The following is a 21,207-nucleotide window of genomic DNA, read 5'->3' as shown; positions in this document are numbered from 1 at the left end:
ATTATCTAAATGACACCACAATTGGTGCATTTAAAGCTTGACACTTTCATTTAATTGTCTCATCTTATTGAAAAAAATATTCATTGCAGTTTTGTTTTGTTTTGTTTTGTTTTTTTGGTTTTTTTTTTAAGGGGGTAAATATGTTATTTCATACACGAACTGCATTAATAATAATTTTTTGTATTAAATAATATTTTAAAATAAAATAACGACAAAATGTAAGATTACGAATCTATTGACATAATTGATAAAGAGGAAAAATGGCCCTAATCTCTGAAGTCAATCGATTAAAGAAAAAAAAAAGAATCTTATCTCTAAGTTGAAAACCAAAGTTAAAAATTATGATGAGCATGTATGTTTTAAATTAAGAATTTAAAATTGAAGAAGGGCAATTATATTTTATTTTATCCTGTGATTCTTATCAAAGATGGACCATTCAAATAAGCTTTTATTTTTGTTTTTAACATTTAATGTAAGACCGAGTTTCGATCAGGTTAAGGAAAGCTCGATCCTTTGAACGTATTTAATTGATGAAAGAGTAGAGCTGCAGAAGAGGTCAAATGTGAAGGAGTGTAACAGGAAAGCCTTATAAGCTAAAGTCAAAAAGTATGATGATCATATAACCACTCAATAAAAGATTAAACTATAAAAAGGATCTATTCTTCTTCCTTTTGTTTTCACTTTATAATTTATAGTGGGTTTTGAAATTTTAGATTATACTGTAAGAGTAACGGCTCAAAATGATTAAAATTAGCATTATATTGGCCACCCTCAATGGGTCAATGAAAATAAAAAATAGTTTTAATTTTCTATGTTGATCCGCACTTTCCCTATTTGCTTGGAATACAAGTCTTTTTAAATCATATCTTGGGATTAATTTCTTTCCCTCTCCATGGTGTCCATTGCCTAATCTCTCAATATGTTTTCATTAAATTTTGGGGGTAATGAACGCTCTTTAATCATAATCATAGGGTTCTACGTTAGATTGAGAGGTCATAAAATACTTCCACCGCTTTAATGTTAATGTGCGTCTATTCATTAGTTTTGTACTACACAAGTCTTTTATGTATAGGGTGCGATCTTTTTCTTTTTTGGAGAATAAATGTTCCTTGATCTCGCAGCTTAGAAAGAGGCAAAATGATACCTCCACCTTTGTGAAATATGAACATAATCATATTGATGCCCATGTGTGCCTCTGCGGTGGTGCAAGGGCAGCCTGATAAGGGAGCATTATCTTCCTTGCTTTTTTTTTGGTGAAATATAGCCAGGAGAAAAAAGGTCTCCCCACACCATCCCTATGTCAGACAGCTCCTACGCTAGCATGGGCCAATGACGGAGGTTAATAGACACAAAATTGATGAATTTTTTGGATTTCACAAGGGTGGGGTCATAATTTCGGCACACTCCGTTCTCTTGGCGTAGGGACCACGCCACTACAATTGTTTTGCAGCTTTTGCCAATATGGAAATTTCAATTTTAGACGTCTCATTACGTAGTAACGAGTATCGGGACACGTTTTCAAACATAAAAAAACCAGGGAAGCTAAACCGTCCTCTGTCTATACCTCACTCTGTTACGTGCTTTCCCATCTTTGTTTCGGTTTTCCTTTTTCAAACAAATTGGAGTTTATCGAGGGAGGGAGGAAGCAGGTCGATAGACAACACAGAGGAAAAGCTTCAAAGCTTGAAATCTTTACAGAGAGATTCATGTTGTTGATGAGGGACTGATTGGAAGGAGAAGATCATGGCGACCAAACTGTTGGCGTTAGCTTGCATACGGAATGAGAGTTTTTACAATAGAGATTTGTCTCCTCGACCACATTACCCTTCGATGCCTAAGTACCCTAAAGGTGTCGCCATTCAGGAAAACATCGAGGACTCAGAGGCTAAGGCTCTCTTCTCTGTTGTTGGTATGACCTGTTCTGCCTGTGCTGGCTCCGTCGAGAAAGCCATCAAACGGCTTCCCGGAATTCGTGATGCTGCTGTTGACGTTCTGAATAACAGAGCCCAGGTTCTGTTCTTTCCTAATTTCGTTGACGTAAGTCTCACAACTCTGAGAATTCTTTGGGTTATCTTTCGTCTCTGTGATATTTATCTCTCTTTGTTTTTTTCCTTTCAATGGCTAATATTTGAATTTTTACTGAAGGGTTTTCCATTTTCTTGTATTTCTATTTCATTTTTTGGGGTGATAGAACAGCAAAATGAATCTACAGTTCTAACTCTTGGCCTGATTAGGATTTCTTTCGTGAAAATAATGATCCGATGAACCAGGTGGCACATTATTAAGATAAATGTGAGAGATCTTGTTTGGCCTCAATAATTGAAAGGAATGGATTATCTGCTGTGTACGTTTTCTTTTCTCCCTCCTTTTGTTGTTGGAGGGCTCTCAAGGACAATCAACCAAATGATTCATAAAATTTGCTGCTTAGGAGGAGCTTTCTAAGTCTAGCTTCTGTTTGCCTCAGAGAAAAGGTCCAAGTTCATTGAGGATGAGACTTTGGAGCATCCCTTGTCCATGGCATCAAGAGGGAAGTTTATATGATGTCTAAATAAGCAGTGTAGCACCCAATTGTTCCTGAACCGAACCTCTAGTACCAAGCACATAAATCCTTGGTCTGAAGAGATTCATCTGAGTTTTGAACATAAATGGAATTTCTTCAACATAGGCCCTTGACCACTGGTTATTACATTCCACTGTATTATGCAATTTATGAGTGAAATCTGTGGCAGCACTTACTCTGTGCCTTACTCTGGGTACCGCTATTTTTATATGTCGATGCTCACAACCAAGTCCAAGTTACCCTCTCCACAAGGTGATAGTCAGTCTGGCCTCTACAAGAATCTGTTACATTTTGGCCTTGCCTCGTAACGAAGTAAAGTAATGTGAAGGGAAGTGATATTAGCTAACTTAGAAATTTAAGAAATACAATAAATAAAATAGTTCAGCTTTTCAAAAAATTTCAAATAGATTCCTTATCCCTTGGCTATACTCTTCTATTTGATTCTTGGTAGTTTGGTTGGAAGTGAAGTAAATTGTGTTATTATATTTAGTAAGTTTTTTAGTTAGTAATTATCAGGAGAGTTTCCAATTTTTGATCTGATTGGACCCCGGACCACCTCTGATAGGGGGAAATGAATCCAGTTGCTTATTCGAGGAACCCTCGCTTCCCAGCCAACATTCCCTGGGGCATGCAGGTGGGAACGCATTAATAGATAGCTGAACATGGGTGCAATCGTCATTCCCCACTGATAGAAGTAGGAGAGAAGGTGGGGTGGGGAAGACAAATGATTAGGACCAACGAGTGAAGTCGTTAATCGTAACGAGTCTAAGGGGGGGAGGAATGGCTTGACTTTTTTTTTTGTCAATTTTGCTTCCCTTAGTTTCACTTTACTTGCAGGCAGATGGAGCTTTTGTGGCAGCTCTCACTCTCATCCATGTGGACTCTACAAGTTGACCCCTTTCTCAATTGTTGAGATCCTAAATGAGAGTCCTACTACTGAAGATCATCAAATTATGCCCTTATTTAGGGTCCTAGAACTGAAAATATTCAAATTAAGCCCTTAGTCATTTGAGGTCATAACAATTTGCACCACTTGGGCAGTTGAAGGTCAATACAATTCCCAAACCAAATAAATATCATTTTCTGCACCTGAAATGATGATTGGACCCTTGCAACCATGAACCTAGTCCTGTTTATCACAATCAATCACACCAACATTAACTTCTATAATTGCTACTGATAGAAAAATTATGGTTTTTCTTTCTCTCCACAAGTGTGAACAGGAATTGCAGAAAGTAATATTCCTAGAGTGGCTCATAGGTAATTGTTGGGCCACCACCTCTATCTCTAGTTTTTGTTCTACCTCAGCCACTAGATATGTACTTCTTGGATTTATATTAATTGAGTTTGGTGTCCAGTAAGCTGTTGATTTTGAGTTTTATGGATAATGTTTTGGTGGTAAATTGACCATTGGTTTAGGTACGTAAGATTTGTTATTTGTGATGTTGAGTACTACTGTTGTCTACAACCACCCACTCATCTCCCCCCACCCCCCCAAAAAAAAAATTTTTTTTTTTTTTTAAATTTCCTGAAAAGTTGGATTTATTCATCCCTAGATTCAGGGATAAACATGGGCTGGGATAGGGCCAGATTGCACCAAAACCGGGCCCCGTTCATGAGTTGAAATACATGGCTTAGTTCGCTCTTAGAAATATCCTAAAACCATGGCTTGGCCTATAAGCCAAAGCACAAGTTCAGGTCTAGTCCTAACATCTAGTCGGAAGTGAGCTTCGGCCACTGGAAAGTGATGCATCCAATTTCTGGGTTGTTATTAGTGAATGTGAAATTTTTTTTTATATCACAACTGAGAAACAGGTTTTGTTTTGGAAGATGAGCACAGGCCATTGATGTAGCTTTGCACTGAAACTTGTAAATTTCATTTACATATTTGTATGTAGAAATCGTTTTCCTCATGCTCAAGTTTGACCAAAGAAAAGAATAGAAAAGACAAAAGAAAATATCCTAGTATCTGTAGATTTGTTTACCAAATAGTGGACTCGACTTGGATTGCATCAAGCTGGTCCAACCCATATTACTAGATGAGTTAAGCAACCCAAGCTTTGCCAAGTTCAGGAAAGAATTGTTACTTGAGGACAGGCTTAGGCTCAGGTTCAACCAACCTGATTCCAGAAAATATATTGTGATGATTCAGGCCCAAAGTCCATCCATATTTGAACTATTTCATTTCTAAAATCAATTTGAGTGTTGAGCCTCTCCCTAACTCTTTTTGGGGAGGAAGTGTTGAAGTGGGCAAGCATGTAATAAATGTATCATCTTTGTCTTTGAGACTACCCTTGTACTCTTTTATTGTCCCTCTTAATGCTCTCTAAATTTGTGTCTGATCAGCTATGCTCTTTTACATTTTTATTTTCCCTCTTAATGCTATACAAATTTGTGTCTGATCAGCTATGCTCTTTTACATTTTTATTTTCCCTCTTAATGCTATACAAATTTGTGTCTGATCAGCTATGTATTTCACTTCATGTATTAGTTTGATAGCATGACTTGCTTTATCGTGTTCCTTTCACACCAATTTTAAGTGGTACACTGTTATTAATGTAACCTGGAGTGTACAGGAGGAAACAATTCGAGAGGCTATTGAAGATGTTGGATTTGAGGCAGCATTAATCAAGGATGAGGTGAATGAGAGATCCCTGCAAACTAGTCGGTTACGCATAAAAGGAATGACTTGTACGTCTTGCTCAACAACTGTTGAATCTGTTCTACAAGGTATTAAAGGTGTAAAGAAAGCCCGAGTTGCATTAGCAACTGAAGAAGCAGAGATCTGTTATGATCAAAAGATTGTGAGCCATGAGCAACTTATGGAAGCAATCAAGGACACTGGTTTTGAAGCCACACTTATTAGTACAGGGGAAGACAAAAGCAAGATACAGCTCAAAGTAGAAGGAGTATGCACCGATCATTCTATGAGGATGATCGAAAATTCTCTTCAAGCACTCCCAGGAGTTCAAGATGTGGAAATTGATCAAACAGTTGATAAAATTTCCATTTCTTACAAGCCACATGAAACAGGACCGCGGAATTTCATCCAAGTAATAGAGTCAACTGGGTCCGGGCGTTTCAAGGCGATGATATTCCCTGAAGGAGGGCAAAGAGATTCTCCTAGGCAAGAAGAGATTAAGAACTACTATAAATCCTTTCTCTGGAGTCTTGTTTTTACTATTCCAGTGTTCCTTACCTCTATGGTCTTCATGTATATCCCTGTTCTTAAGCAAGGACTAGATGTTAAAGTAGTAAACATGGTGACCATTGGAGAGATTTTGAGGTGGATACTATCCAGCCCTGTGCAATTCATTATTGGCTGGCGATTTTACACAGGATCCTACAAGGCATTACGCTATGGGTCTGCAAACATGGATGTTTTGATTGCACTGGGAACCAATGCAGCCTACTTCTATTCCGTCTACTCAGTGTTGAGTGCTGCTACTTCAGAGGAGTTCATGGGCACAGATTTCTTTGAGACAAGCTCAATGCTCATTTCCTTTATTTTGCTTGGGAAGTATTTGGAGGTTTTGGCCAAGGGGAAGACATCTGAGGCCATTGCTAAGCTTATGGATTTGGCACCCGAGACAGCAACACTATTAACTCTTGACAGGGAGGGAAATGTGACAAGTGAGCAAGAAATTGACAGTCGATTGATCCAAAAGAATGATGTGATTAAGATCGTGCCTGGTGCAAAAGTAGCTTGTGATGGTTTTGTTATATGGGGTCAAAGCCATGTCAATGAAAGCATGATAACAGGAGAATCCAGGCCAGTGGCCAAGAGGAAAGGTGATACTGTGATTGGAGGGACTCTGAATGAGAATGGGGTGTTACATGCACAGGCAACACGAGTTGGATCTGATAGTGCTCTTTCACTGATTGTTCGGCTTGTAGAATCAGCACAAATGGCCAAAGCTCCTGTCCAGAAGTTAGCTGACCGGATCTCAAAATTTTTTGTGCCTTTGGTGAGTATTTTTCTTACACCCTCCCACCCCCACCCCCACACCCACTGTGTAAGTGGACATCTTCCAAATCTGGTTCAAGTTTTTCTACTTCAGATAGTAGTTGAATTTTTCTTGGCTGAATTAATAATAAGTCAGAGAAAGAGTTAATAGTTCTCTGTTTTTGAAGTGTATTTCATTGTTCCGTAGGTTCTTTCTTGTTTATCTAATTTTTTAAATAGGAAATAATGAATTGTTCCATTTTTTCAAGCAAAATGCTCTGACACTTCTGATTGACGATCATTATTTGGTAATATTGGGTTGTACTTCTTCTTAGAAAAACCTGACCTACACTTGCTATCTTTGATCTTTCTGGTTTTTTTGTCCACACATGCAAATGCTCGTGGAGTAGTAGAATGAGTTGGATCCATTTTGAGATTTTGTTTCCATTGCAAGCACTGAAGCACATGTGTCAGATATCTAAACTGATTTTTGACCAGACAGTTTTTTTACCAATTCAATAAGATTTTTGTTTGCTCTACCATGTAAATTTCAGAAGATGGACTCTTGTTTGGGCTGTCTAGCTGCTCCTCGTGCATAAGCACTAGTTATCAAACAAGGCCACTTAGCTTTTCGAGCTTTTGGTAACTGTTCGACTTTATTTCTTGCAGGTTATTATACTTTCATTTTGCACTTGGCTTGCCTGGTTTTTAGCTGGAAAATTCAATGCCTATCCGAAATCTTGGATACCGTCCTCCATGGATAGCTTTCAGTTAGCTCTTCAATTTGGCATCTCTGTCATGGTCATAGCCTGCCCTTGCGCTCTAGGTCTGGCAACTCCCACAGCAGTTATGGTTGGCACTGGAGTTGGTGCTTCTCAAGGTGTATTGATCAAAGGAGGTCAAGCATTGGAGAGTGCACATAAGGTCAGCATGAAAGATTTGACATCAATTTATTTCTATTTCACTACATAAAAATGTCAATTGGTTTTTGAATGGGGAGAGTTCATATTTTCAAGCTTTTCTTTGACATCCCTCTTCCAATGGATTTGAAGATCAACTTATTTGTCTACAAAGCATCCTCTATCTTTCAAATGCAATTCAAACATTAATTGAATCTATAATAATCGCTGAAAATGTTTTCTTCTTTTGGAAGCATTTCTTCATTAGGTGGAGGGCATGCAGCAATTTGATCCTACTCCATTGCACTTCCTGTGCTCTTTTGTGTTCTCTGATTTGTTCTTTTTTTCCCTTTTGAGTTTAGTCCTGTTCAACTATTTAATAGCACAACTTCAAGTGTTGTTATCTTTTTAGGTGAACTGCATTGTGTTTGACAAAACGGGAACCCTCACCATCGGAAAGCCAGTGGTGGTAATGACAAGGCTCTTGAAGAACATGGTCCTTCGTGAATTCTATGATATAATTGCTGCAACTGAAGTAAGTGACAAGAGTCAAATTTCAGACTCTTCTTGGATCAGCGTTGCTTTGATTTCAGCATTTTTCCTCTCTTTCAATCTAACCTTGCAGATGTCTTTTGATGTGGCATACTATAAATATTCTTAGGTTAACAGTGAACATCCACTAGCCAAGGCTGTAGTTGAGTACGCCAAGAAATTCAGAGAAGATGACGAGAACCATGTCTGGCCAGAAGCACGAGATTTTGTCTCTATTGCAGGCCATGGTGTGAAAGCAACTGTTCAAAACAAGCTAATAGTGGTAGGAAACAAGAGCCTGATGTTGGACTGTGGGATATCTGTTCCTGCTGATGCCGAAGAACTCCTAGTAGAAACAGAAGAGATGGCACAAACTGGGATCATGGTATCTATTGATGGGGAGGTGGTGGGGCTGATAGCCATATCAGACCCATTGAAGCCTGGAGTGCGGGACGTCATATCCATTCTGAAGTCTATGAATGTTAGAAGTATTATGGTGACAGGTGACAATTGGGGAACTGCAAAGGCCATTGCCAAGGAAGTTGGGATTGAAACTGTTATTGCAGAGGCCAAACCTGAACAGAAAGCAGAGAAAGTGAAGGAGTTACAGGTAAAACAATTGTTGGCCGGATTGTACAAAGATTACCACATTTTTCTTCTTTTTAGGAACAACATTCAACATGTATGCTTTTAAACTTTTTTCTTCACTATCCAGGCAACGGGACTAACAGTGGCGATGGTTGGGGATGGTATCAATGACTCACCAGCACTGGTGGCTGCTGATGTGGGAATGGCAATTGGTGCTGGCACAGACATCGCCATTGAAGCAGCTGACATTGTTCTGATGAAAAGCAACTTGGAGGATGTGATAACTGCCATTGATCTCTCCAGGAAAACCTTCTCTCGAATCCGAATGAACTACTTCTGGGCACTGGGTTATAATCTTCTCGGCATCCCAATTGCTGCTGGTACCCTTTTCCCATCCACTAAATTTCGTCTACCACCATGGGTTGCTGGAGCTGCAATGGCAGCTTCATCAGTTAGTGTTGTTTGCTGGTCTCTATTGTTGAAGTATTACAAACGACCCAAGAAGTTGGACACCCTTGAGATTAATGGGATCATGGTTGAGTAATCAGTCTTTATAAAGTGGAGTCTGTTCATATGTCCATACAAGCGTGAAAGTTGCTAGAATGTTATGTTAACTTTCTTGGTCCATGGGACCTATTGAGGAATATGGATAGTTTTTGGTGTATACATAGACATGCAATATTGAACTCTATTGTTCATTAAGGTATGAATTAGAAGTTATGTTTGTGAGCTTAAACTTATGGTTTACATTGGCAAGTGGATCTGAACCAGATGGTCATAAACAAACCGGTTAACACTCTTACGCCGAGCCGAAAAATGGCCTAACCGGATCCAAATTTTGCTAAAAACCGCCACTGATCATTTTGGATTTTATTTCTTTTAGAATTATTTGGCTGTCATTGGTCCTCTTGCACAAGATATCATTTTCACACTCAAACACTCGGTTTGAGAGAGAGAGAGTAATGGTACCAAGGATTTGAATATACATTAATACCCTTCTTCATGGACATTTAATCTGTGTGTAAGCATAATCCATTTTTACCCTTCAAATTAATTACTTTATGGAATAAAACAAAGGGCAAAGAAAAGAAATGAAAGTACCCTTTACTGAAATACTTTTATGGGGCAATAAAAAAAAGTGACGAGTTCTAATTGTATAAGAGGAGAGGAGGTGCCTAAGGGTGTTAATTGGTTTGGTTTGGATGTGTTTTGGTTCGATTTGGTTCACAATTATTTCGTTGAAGCAAAACTGCATTATTGACTAAACGGTTGCACTTTTTGAAATCGTAACCATTTAGTAAACGGTTTAGGTTTCATGGTTTTTAAACGGTGTCAGTTTCACAATTTTAAATGATTTTGATCACGGTTTATTTCATACGATTTCTAAACTGTTAGTAATTGGTTTGCTAGTTTATTCGCATGCTTACTAAAATTTGCTTTTGTTGATAAATGTTTCAATCTTGTACCAAATTAAATGAGGCATTGAACAAACAAAGATTTAATTATATAGCTACAAAACTACATAATATGAGTAAACTATTGGACAACCTCTATGGTCCTTAATTTTTCCTAAATTAAACCATTACGTTTTGTTAAAACAATCAAATATTTAATTGTTATACGGGTTAATCGGATCAATTTTGACAGTTTAAATTGTTCGATTTTTACGGTGTTAATTTGGTTTGAAACCAACGGGTTACACTGTTAAAACCAACCCGACCATTTAACTTATCGATTTTAAACTTGAAACCAAAATTGAACCATTTACTAACGGTATTACAGTTTTGATGTAAATTAGTAAATAGCTTGATTCGATTTTGATAAACAATTTAAGTTTCAAATTCACATCCTTAGAGGTGCCAACCTATCATAAATTCAGTAATAGATTTAATATTATTATGGAGAGTAAAAATAGAAATCTACTGATGGAGAGTTTTGCATTTGGGTCAAAAGTGAAATTCTGATTTATTTAACTGGCCAATGACCAGAAGTTTCCAATATAGCCCAGCCTCCAGGGAATATCAAAGGAAGTAGGCGGGCCGGGTTGAATCCGTATAACGGTTAACTGTCATGGCAGTGGCAGCTTTATTAGAGTGCTAAAAACAGGAAATCATATTCAATTTGGGAAACAAGGGATTTTTTTTTTTTTTTTTTTTTGGTAAAGGAAACAAGGGATTGGCAGGAATAATATCTCTCCCATTCTTAGAATTCCAAACTCCATACATAAACTATACACACGGTCTCTGTCTCTATTTCCTTGGCAATCCTTGTTTCATCCAATTGGAATCCATTACAGCTTTTTGGGTTCCTCCTCTACAACTGCAACCAGTCTAAAAAAGATTTCAACAACAAAGCCTTTTGTTTTCACTTTGTGGTGGGTTTTTGGAACTCGGCTTATCTTGTAAGAAGAGTAACAGCCCAAAATGATTAAAGTTAGCATACTAATGGTGGTTCAGCTCCTCTTAAATGACTGCTCTTTCTCCGACGAGACATAAGCATGCATATTAACATTTGGGGCCATGCAGCTTTGGATACGTTTGTGTCTAATTAAAGAGTGGTTGGAACGTTGATCATTGAAAAGGATCTGAATCCTATCATTATCCATTCTTAAGTTTTGTTTGGTTTCAAGGGCAAGGTATTAGAGGAAAGGAAAGTGAAAATTTTAAATATGAAAATAGAAACTTTTGTAATCATGATGCCATATGAGTGTAAAGGGAAGTAAAATTTTCAAATTTAAAGGGGAAGTAATAATCATGATGCAATGTGAGTATATCATGAACTCCAAATCATTTCATATTTGATTTTTAAATTTCACTTATATTACATGAAAAATATATTATTATTAAATATGATAAAAAATTTAAATAATTTTTACAATCATATGAGATAATAATTACAAAAATTCCTTTTTGAATATGAAATTTTTTACTTATAATCCCTTTAACTTTCTTCGCAATGAAAGTTACTAAACATAAATTTAATGGGTCAATGAATCTTAAACTAGTTAGGTTGATCAGCTCTTGCCTTGAGAGACAAGTCTTTCTCTTTCATATCTCGAGATTAACTTCTCCCCGCTCTATGGGGGATTTTAATTCTGAAGAATATTGGTTTCTATGAATATTGCTCTGATACCATTCTGAATTGGTTTGCGTTAGCATGGATCCATTAGTTTTACCCATACTTTACATTTAATAAAATTATGATTTTACCCTTGCCAGACGAATACGATCAAGCTGATTCAATAACCCAATACAAATACAATTTTTTCCAAGTAAACATAAGTTTTGTTGCTTTTCCCAATAAGAAGAGGATAAGCATATTGCCTGTATAACTGAATCTCTCCCTCTCTCCCCTCTTTCCCCCAAAAAAACCCCCTATGTCCTTCGGTCCAAACCATTTCATTGGTTGAGCCACTAGTTCAAAAAAAGCTGGCAGCATACCTAACCTCCTTTTTTTTTTTTCAATAGATAAAAAATTAAATGTTATGATGTTTATTACATAAGCATGAACCGTTTTCTTGCAAAATTAAAAAAAAAAAACATGAACCGTTTTCAAACGGGGAGAAAAAGCCCGGGAAGCTGAACTATAGAGTCCATACTCTATACCTCACACATAAATAACCCATAAATTTCAATGTTTAGACGATCTTTTTCTTGATTTGGAAAGTTAGGCGATTCTTTGTACCAGGTTTCCTTTTTTAAACAAATTGGAGTTTATAGGGGGGAGGGAGGGAGGGAGGAAGCAGGTCTCGAGATACAAAGGTAAAGCTTCAAAGCTTTCGAAACATTACAGAGCTTAGTTGTGAGGGATTGATTGGAAAGGAGAAGATCATGGCGACCAAATTGTTGGCGTTAGCTTGCATACGGAATGAGAGTTCTTACAATAGAGATTTGTCTGCTCGACCACATTACCCTTCGATGCCCAAGTACCCTAGGGGTGTTGCCATTCAGGACAACATAGAGGACTCAGAGGCTAAAGCTCTCTTCTCTGTTGTTGGAATGACTTGTTCTGCTTGTGCTGGTTCCGTGGAGAAAGCCATCAAACGGCTTCCTGGAATCCGTGATGCTGCTGTTGATGTTCTGAATAACAGAGCCCAGGTTCTGTTTTTTCCTAATTTCGTCAAGGTAAGTCTCACAACTCTCAGGATTCTTTTGGGTTATCTTTCATCGCCATCATATTGATATTGTCCGTATTCGAATGTAATGCATCCAATTTCTGGGTCGTTATTAGAGAATGTGAACCATTTTATATTACGACGACAATAGGTTTTCGTTTTGGAAGATTGAGCACTGTCCATTCATGCAGCTTTGCACTGAAGCTTGTAATTTTCTTTCATATTTGCATGTGGAAATCTTTTTCCTCATGCCCAAGTTTTACCTAAGAAAAGAAACTATCCTAGTATCTGTACATTTCTTTACAAAATATTGGTCTCAGATTGGGTTGGATCATGCTGGTTCAACCCATAGGTACTGTAGATTAGCTAAGCAACCCAAGCTTTTCCAAGTTCATCTCTGAATTGTCACATAAGGCTCAGGTTTATTTAGCTCAGGCTTGTCTAACCTAGGTCCCGAAAATATATTGTGATGATTCAGTCCCAAAGTTCATTTTGAACTATTTCATTGATAAAATCAAGATTGAGTGTTGAACTTCTCCCTAACTCTTTTGGGGTGGAAGTGTTGAAGTGGGTTAGCACATGATAAATTTGCTGCCTTTGTCTTTGAGACGATTCTTCTACTTATTTTATGTTTCCTCTTAATGCTCTTCAAATTTGTGCCTGATCAGTTATGTATTTCACTTTACAAAATAGTTTGATGGCATGGTTTGCTTTATCATGTTTTTTTTTTTTGGCTCCAATTTTCAGTGTTACACTGTTATTTATGTAACTTGGAGTGTACAGGAGGAAACAATTCGAGAGGCTATTGAAGATGTTGGATTTGAGGCAGCATTAATCAAGGATGAGGTGAATGAGAGATCCCTGCAAACTTGTCGGTTACGCATAAAAGGAATGACTTGTACCTCTTGCTCAACAACTGTTGAATCTGTTCTACAAGGTATTCAAGGTGTAAAGAAAGCCCGAGTTGCATTAGCAACTGAATAAGCAGAGATCTGTTATGATCAAAAGATTGTGAACCATGAGCAACTTACGGAAGCAGTCGAGGACACTGGTTTTGAAGCCACACTTATTAGTACAGGGGAAGACAAAAGCAAGATACAATTCAAAGTAGAAGGAATAAGCACCGATCATTCTATGAGGATGATCGAAAATTCTCTTCAAGCACTCCCAGGAGTTCAAGATGTGGATATTGATCTGACAATTGATAATATTTCGATTTCTTACAAGCCACATGAAACAGGACCACGAACTTTCATCCATGTAATAGAGTCGACTGGATCCGGGCATTTCAAGGGAATGATATTCCCAGAAGGAGGGCAAAGAGATTCTCCTAGGCAAGAAGAGATTAAGAACTACTATAAATCCTTTCTCTGGAGTCTTGTTTTTACTATTCCAGTGTTCCTTACCTCTATGGTCATCATGTATATCCCTGATCTTAAGCAAGGACTAGATGTTAAAGTAATCAACATGTTGACCGTTGGAGAGCTTTTGAGGTGGATACTATCCACCCCTGTGCAATTCATAATTGGCTGGCGATTTTACACAGGATCCTATAAGGCATTACGCCATGGGTCTGCAAACATGGATGTTTTGATTGCACTGGGAACCAATGCAGCATACTTCTATTCCGTCTACTCAATGTTGAGTGCTGCTACTTCAGAGGAGTTCATGGGCACAGATTTCTTTGAAACAAGCTCAATGCTCATTTCCTTTATTTTGCTTGGGAAGTATTTGGAGGTTTTGGCCAAGGGCAAAACATCTGAGGCCATTGCCAAGCTTATAGATTTGGCACCAGAGTCAGCAACACTATTAACTCTTGACAGGGAGGGAAATGTGACAATTGAGCAAGAAATTGACAGTCGATTGATCCAAAAGAATGATGTGATTAAGATAGTGCCTAGTGCAAAAGTAGCTTGCGATGGTTTTGTTATATGGGGTCAAAACCATGTCAATGAAAGCATGATAACAGGAGAATCCAGGCCAGTGGCAAAGAGGAAAGATGATACCCTGATTGGAGGGACTCTGAATGAGAATGGGGTGTTACATGTTCAGGCAACACGAGTTGGATCTGATAGTGCTCTTTCACTGATTGTTCGACTTGTAGAATTAGCACAAATGGCCAAAGCTCCTGTCCAGAAGTTTGCTGACCTGATCTCAAAATATTTTGTGCCTTTGGTGAGTATTTTCTTACACCCTCTCCCCCCCCTATGTAAGTGGGTATCTTCCAGATCTGGTCAATTTCAAAGTTCTGTTTTTCTACTTCAGAGAGTAGTTGAATTGCTTGGCTGAGTTAATAGTTCTCTTTTTTGAAGTGTATTTCATTGTTCCATAGGTTCTTTATTGTTTATCTAATTTCTTAAATAGGAAATAATGAATTGTTCCATTTTCTCAAGCAAAATGCTCAGACACTTCTGATTGACGATCATTATTTGGTAATACCATTGGGTTGTATTTCTTCTTAGAAAACCCTGACCTACACTTGCTATCTTTGATCTTTGTGGTTTTGTTGTCCACATATGCAAATGCTCATGGAGTAGTAGCATGAGTTGGATCCATTTTGAGTTTTTGTTTCCATTACAAGCACTGAAGCACATGTATCAGATCCAAACTGATTTTTGACCAGTCAGTTTTTTTACCAATTCAATAAGATTTTTGTTTGCTCTACCATGTAAATTTCAGAAGATGGACTCTAGTTTGGGCTGAGTCTAGCTGTTCCTCGTGCATAAGTGCTAGTTATCAAACAAGGCCACTTAGCTTTTCGAGCTTTGGTAACTGTTTAACTTTAAATCTTGCAGGTTATTATACTTTCATTGTGCACTTGGCTTGCCTGGTTTTTAGCTGGAAAATTCAATGCCTATCCAAAGTCTTGGATATCATCCTCCATGGATAGCTTTCAGTTAGCCCTTCAATTTGGCATCTCTGTCATGGTCATTGCCTGCCATTGCGCTGCTCTAGGTCTGGCAACTCCCACAGCAGTTATGGTTGGCACGGGAGTTGGTGCTTCTCAAGGTGTATTGATCAAAGGAAGTCAAGCATTGGAGAGTGCACATAAGGTCAGCGTGAAAGATTTGACATCAATTTATTCTATTTCAGTACATTTAAAAGTCAATTGGTTTTTGAATAGGGAGAGAGTTCATATTTTCAAGCTTTTCTTTAACATCCCTCTTCCAATGGATTTGAAGACCAAATTATTTGTCTACAAAGCATCCTCTATCTTTCAATTGCAATTCAAACATTAATTGAATCTATAATAATCGCTGAAAATGTTTTCTTCTTTTGGAAGCATTTCTTCATTAGGTGGAGGGCATGCAGCAATTTGATCCTACTCCATTGCACTTCCTGTGCTCTTTTGTGTTCTCTGATTTGTTCTTTTTTTCCCTTTTGAGTTTAGTCCTGTTCAACTATTTAATAGCACAACTTCAAGTGTTGTTATCTTTTTAGGTGAACTGCATTGTGTTTGACAAAACGGGAACCCTCACCATCGGAAAGCCAGTGGTGGTAATGACAAGGCTCTTGAAGAACATGGTCCTTCGTGAATTCTATGATATAATTGCTGCAACTGAAGTAAGTGACAAGAATCAAACTTCAGACTCTCCTTGGATCAGTTTTGCTTTGATTTCATCATTTTGCCTCTCATTCAATTTAACCAAGCAGATGTCTTTTGATGTGGCATACTGTAAATATTCTTAGGTTAACAGTGAACATCCAGTAGCCAAGGCTGTAGTTGAGTATGCAAAGAAATTCAGAGAAGACGAAGAGAACCATGTCTGGCCAGAAGCACGAGATTTTGTCTCTATTGCAGGCCATGGCGTGAAAGCTACTGTTCAGGACAAGGAAATAGTTGTAGGAAACAAGAGCCTGATGTTGGACTGTGGGATATCTGTTCCTGCTGATGCCGAAGAACTCCTAGTAGAAACAGAAGAGATGGCACAAACTGGGATCTTGGTATCTATTGATGGGGAGGTAGTGGGGCAGATAGCCATATCAGACCCATTGAAGCCTGGAGTGCGGGACGTCATATCTATTCTGAAGTCTATGAATGTTAGAAGTATTATGGTCACAGGTAACAATTGGGGAACTGCAAATGCCATCGCCAAGGAGGTTGGAATTGAAACTGTTATTGCAGAAGCCAAACCTGAACAGAAAGCAGAGAGAGTGAAAGAGTAACAGGTAAAACAAATGTTGGGTCGTACATATTTACCACCTTTCTTTCTTTCTTCCCAGGAACAACATCTATATGTATGCTTTTAATAAATTGTCTTCATTATCCAGGCAACAGGACTAACAGTGGCAATGGTTGGAGATGGTATCAATGACTCGCCAGCACTAGTAGCTGCCGATGTTGGAATGGCAATTGGAGCTGGCACAGACATTGCCATTGAAGCAGCTGGCATTGTTTTAATGAAGAGCAATTTGGAGGATGTGATAACTGCCATTGACCTCTGCAGGAAAGCCTTTTCTCTTATCCAAATGAACTACTTCTGGGCACTTGGTTGTAATCTTCTTGGCATCCCAATTGCTGCTGGAGCCCTTTACCCATCCACTAAATTTCGTCTACGACCATGGGTTGCTGGAGCTGCAATGGCAGCTTCATCAATTAGTGTTGTTTGCTGGTCTCTCTTGTTGAAGTATTACAAAAGACCCAAGAAGTTGGACACCCTTGAGATTAATGGGATCATGGTTGAGTAATCAGTCTTTATAAAGTGGAGTCTGTACTTATGTGGTTATGTCCATGCAAGCGTGAGCGTTGCTAGAATTTTTACGTAACTATCTTGGCCCAAGGATGATCTTCTTTATATATATATATATATCGATGATATATATGCAAATGGTTTAATCATTGTGGTTCAACGGTTTACTGATTATTAATCGGTTAAATTTTGGTTTCTGACAATTATAACATGAACCGGCCGGTTTAAACTTTAAACCGAAACCAAATCAATTAAGCACACACAGACTTCCAAAGGTCGAAAGTGAATCAAGTGACTGAGAAACAAGGAGAAATGAAGCTCAAGGTCTATGGCGATCGCATGTCTCAACCAACCCGTGCTGTTATCCTCTTCTGCAAGTATTTCTTTGCCTCTCCAGTCTCCATCTCTGATCCTCTTTCCTTCCCTACTCCCCTCCCCCTTTATCTTCGTTTGTTAGGGAAGTTGTTGTTTTGATTTCTCATTTGAAGTAATTAAAGTGAGAATACACGGTTTGATTTTTTATTTATTCCGTATACTTAATTTTTAGATTCTTTATTCTGATATTACTAGGTGATCTGTCTACTGATACTCTGTTTATTTGTGGAATTTCAAACATTTTTTGACTGTGAATTGGTGCAATAGGGTGAATGGGATCGATTTTGAGGAGATTAGAATCGACGTTTCAAAACGTCAACCTCAATCTCCAGAATTTGCAGGTCTGCTCCTGCAAACTCTTTCTATCTCTGTTTCTTCTAATTTAGCGACTATTTATTTTCATATATGTTTTGATTCCTTCAGTTTCAAAATGGTATTCGTGTTGCAACCTCTGTATTTAGGCCTTTACCCTATCCCGGCTCAGAAACTCGGATTGTAATTGAACATCATCTCTTGTCGTTTCTGAATTTGGCTTGGTTGTGTGGGTTTAAGGTGCACCAGTTTTCTTGTTGGAGCTCCCAGTGGCATCTGTAGAGTCGGAGATCTCAGCCAAGCCGACCCACTTGAGATCCTAAATGGTGTCGATGGTTTCATAACCATTTATGCATATCAATATGAATCTTTGTTTGCTTCGGTTTATACTTGAATTGTTTATTGATCTTAAACATTTTAACTGAACTGGAAGACAATGAAATCGAATTGGACTTCCTGGCCATATAAAAAAGGAAAAATAGTGGACAGAAAGAGCTATAATGTAATATTTTAAACAATAAACGCATACTATCACATGCTGCCATCAAGTGAGAGCTTAAGAAGCATAATTTCTCCAAAATGAATTCATGTCAAGTACAGCTGAGACTTGATGAGCCAAATTTGAAGTCTGAAGGTCGGACAATACAAAGAGCTGTCTTTAATCCTGGCACTTGCTTGCAACTGAAGCATCATAGATAACTAAGCCAAGTTTTTTAATTATTGATACACTCATCAGGATTGATGCTAAACTGAACAGCACCTTCATTGTGCCGTGAGGTCAAGCCAAAAATCAACTAGAAGTTTGTGAAATCAAATTACTGTGTTACTGTCATCAGATATGGTCAGCATTCTGCCCTTAGTTACAGCTCTATATGTAATGCCTTCATGCAACCTCTGTTGTGCTTCTTCTAGAACAACGTTACACCAAATGATGCCTTGAAAATTTGAATTCTGAGTGACTTTTAACTGCCTCCTGAACTCCTGATCCATCTTCGTTCTTGGACATGCATGTGTAATTGAAACAGTCCATCATTGCTAAGAATTATATGGATGTGAAAAATATTGATATCAATTGGAATTGAAAACAGTTCTCTGTGCATGAATGTGAAGTCATTTCAGGAATTCTGCCATTTTGCATAACCTTGGTATTAAATTTCACAGATTGTAAGTCCAAGCTTGCTACTAATGTAGAAATACTTGCTTGAGACTCAAGTAATTCATCAATAGAATTTCTTTAGGATCTGTGTTCTTTCATATGTGCACATGTTACAGAATCCACATTTCATTGTAAACAAACTTATGTAAGAATGTTGGAGTTGAACTAGTGAAAGAGTGTATTCGTACTGTGGCCACAAACTGCATTTGAGGTAACACTCCCTGTGTATCATTCTATATCATATGAGGAGGAACTTCTGATTACACGTATAACTTACCACACGCATGCACACTTTTAACTGCGTTAATGGTTTCCATGATACATTTTCAGAAATCAATCCTATGAAACAAGTTCCAGCAATTGTTGATGGAAGATTTAAGCTTTTTGAGAGGTATTTCTGATTTCTCTTTGATCGTTTCTCATCCTTGAGCCCATTATATGATTTAAGTAGAGTTTGTTATTTCCTTGTGTTTAAGTGGTAATTTTATGTGTAACTTCTTCCTGAGTAGATGGAGTATATTTAAAACTTAAGTTTCCAATGCTTAAGCTGGAAAAAATAGTATTGTTTTTGGATCTGTTTACTTTTCCTCAACTAGTGGTTTTAGTTTAATATGTTTGTATATTTTTTTCCTTTTTAGTAAAATTTCTCCCCACCCTTCAGTGTGCACTGTGAATGCAGGAGAATTTCAATGAAAAGGATAGGGTTTCATTTCAGACTGTAGTGCATGGTGGAACTTCTTACCATGCAATTATATAGTGTTGGTACAGATGTTCTTTTCCAAAATAGTTAGACTCCCCTCTATATAGACCAGGGATAATAAGGTAGACATTACTTTCTGCCTCAGTGATGGAGAACCCTTAGGGAAGGGAGGGGAAATCAGAGTAGAGATGGGGAAAAGGAGATCACACTCACACATTCATTCAATAATCAAATTGCTCTCTAAATCTTCAGTCGTTTACAACCAATATATAGGAAAATAGGAACATGAAATTAGAAATTTAACTGGAATGGAAACTAGCCTAAATTAGGAAACAACTATAAAAAGGAAACCAAAGCAAGGAAATAAATCCTACTCCTACGTTCAAGTCTGGAAACTAAAAGCATGAAATAAAATACTAGGTAAACTACTAATTTTATTTCCAACCCTTGTTGGACCAAAACCCTAGGCTGGACCGGTTCTTCTTGGCTCTTGGCTTCCAAAGCCGGTCATGCTGGTCCAACCAAGAAAAGGCAGCCATATCTGCATCAACTCTCCTCCTCTGAAAAGAACTCGACTCCGTCGAGTTAGGGAAAGGACCGAGGAGACCGTCTGAAGGAATACACTGAATGAGGAACGATCCCACCATCTTCTTGAGCTTAATTTCAGGGAGATCTTTGGCAGGATGAAACTTCATAGTCTTGTTGGCATGCTTGAAGGCATAGGTATTGGCAGAGCCACAATGCTGTACTTTCTTATCAAACAACCAAGGTCGACCAAGAAGGATATGGCACACCTTCAGAGAGAGGACATCACATTGGACTATATCCTTAAATCCACCAATAGAATATGTGACCAAGCACTTATCTGTGATTTTGAGATTAGTGTTGTTCACCCAAGCAACCTTGTAAGGATTAGGATGTGGTTCTGTATTCAATCCCAGCTTACGAACAACGTCTTCAGAGACAACATTAGTGCAACTGCCTCCATCAATGACCAAGGTTAGCAACTGATCATTGCACTTCGCACGAGTCTGAAAAATACTACTGCGGCGCCAATCTTCATTTTCAGTGGCCTTTTGAGTGGTCAACAATGACGAATGACATAAAAAGGATGTTGGTCATCGTCACTGAGAGTGTCATTGACTTCACCTGTCGCACGCTCTTCTCTTAAATCAACTGTGTCAGAACCAAGTTGCTCTTTGGGAATATATGGTATAGGAGAATCCTTATCAATAAAAGCAACCAAACGGCTGGGACATTGGGCACTGATATATCCAAATCCATGGCATGAGTAGCACCGAACTGTGAATTTTGAAGAATCAGAAGGTTTATCTG

General features: G+C 38.1%; 1 protein-coding gene and 1 pseudogene across 1 annotated transcript; both read left to right on the top strand.

Moving 5' to 3' along the window:
* The first annotated feature begins 1,543 nt into the window (after nucleotides 1–1,543).
* LOC122085537 (probable copper-transporting ATPase HMA5) lies at nucleotides 1,544–9,260 on the top strand. Its single transcript, XM_042654013.1, has 6 exons — nucleotides 1,544–2,037; nucleotides 5,137–6,528; nucleotides 7,176–7,430; nucleotides 7,818–7,940; nucleotides 8,067–8,546; nucleotides 8,652–9,260. Exons 1-6 carry the CDS (start codon nucleotides 1,744–1,746, stop codon nucleotides 9,066–9,068), a joined length of 2,961 nt encoding a protein of 986 aa, XP_042509947.1. The 5' UTR covers nucleotides 1,544–1,743; the 3' UTR covers nucleotides 9,069–9,260.
* Nucleotides 9,261–12,293: 3,033 nt separating this feature from the next.
* Nucleotides 12,294–18,564, top strand: LOC122086560 (annotated as a pseudogene).
* The last annotated feature ends 2,643 nt before the right edge of the window (nucleotides 18,565–21,207 follow it).

Source organism: Macadamia integrifolia, chromosome 8, assembly GCF_013358625.1.
Source record: "Macadamia integrifolia cultivar HAES 741 chromosome 8, SCU_Mint_v3, whole genome shotgun sequence".
In the NCBI taxonomy this organism is placed as follows: Eukaryota; Viridiplantae; Streptophyta; class Magnoliopsida; order Proteales; family Proteaceae; genus Macadamia; species Macadamia integrifolia.
This window is presented reverse-complemented; position numbering and strand designations above follow the sequence as displayed.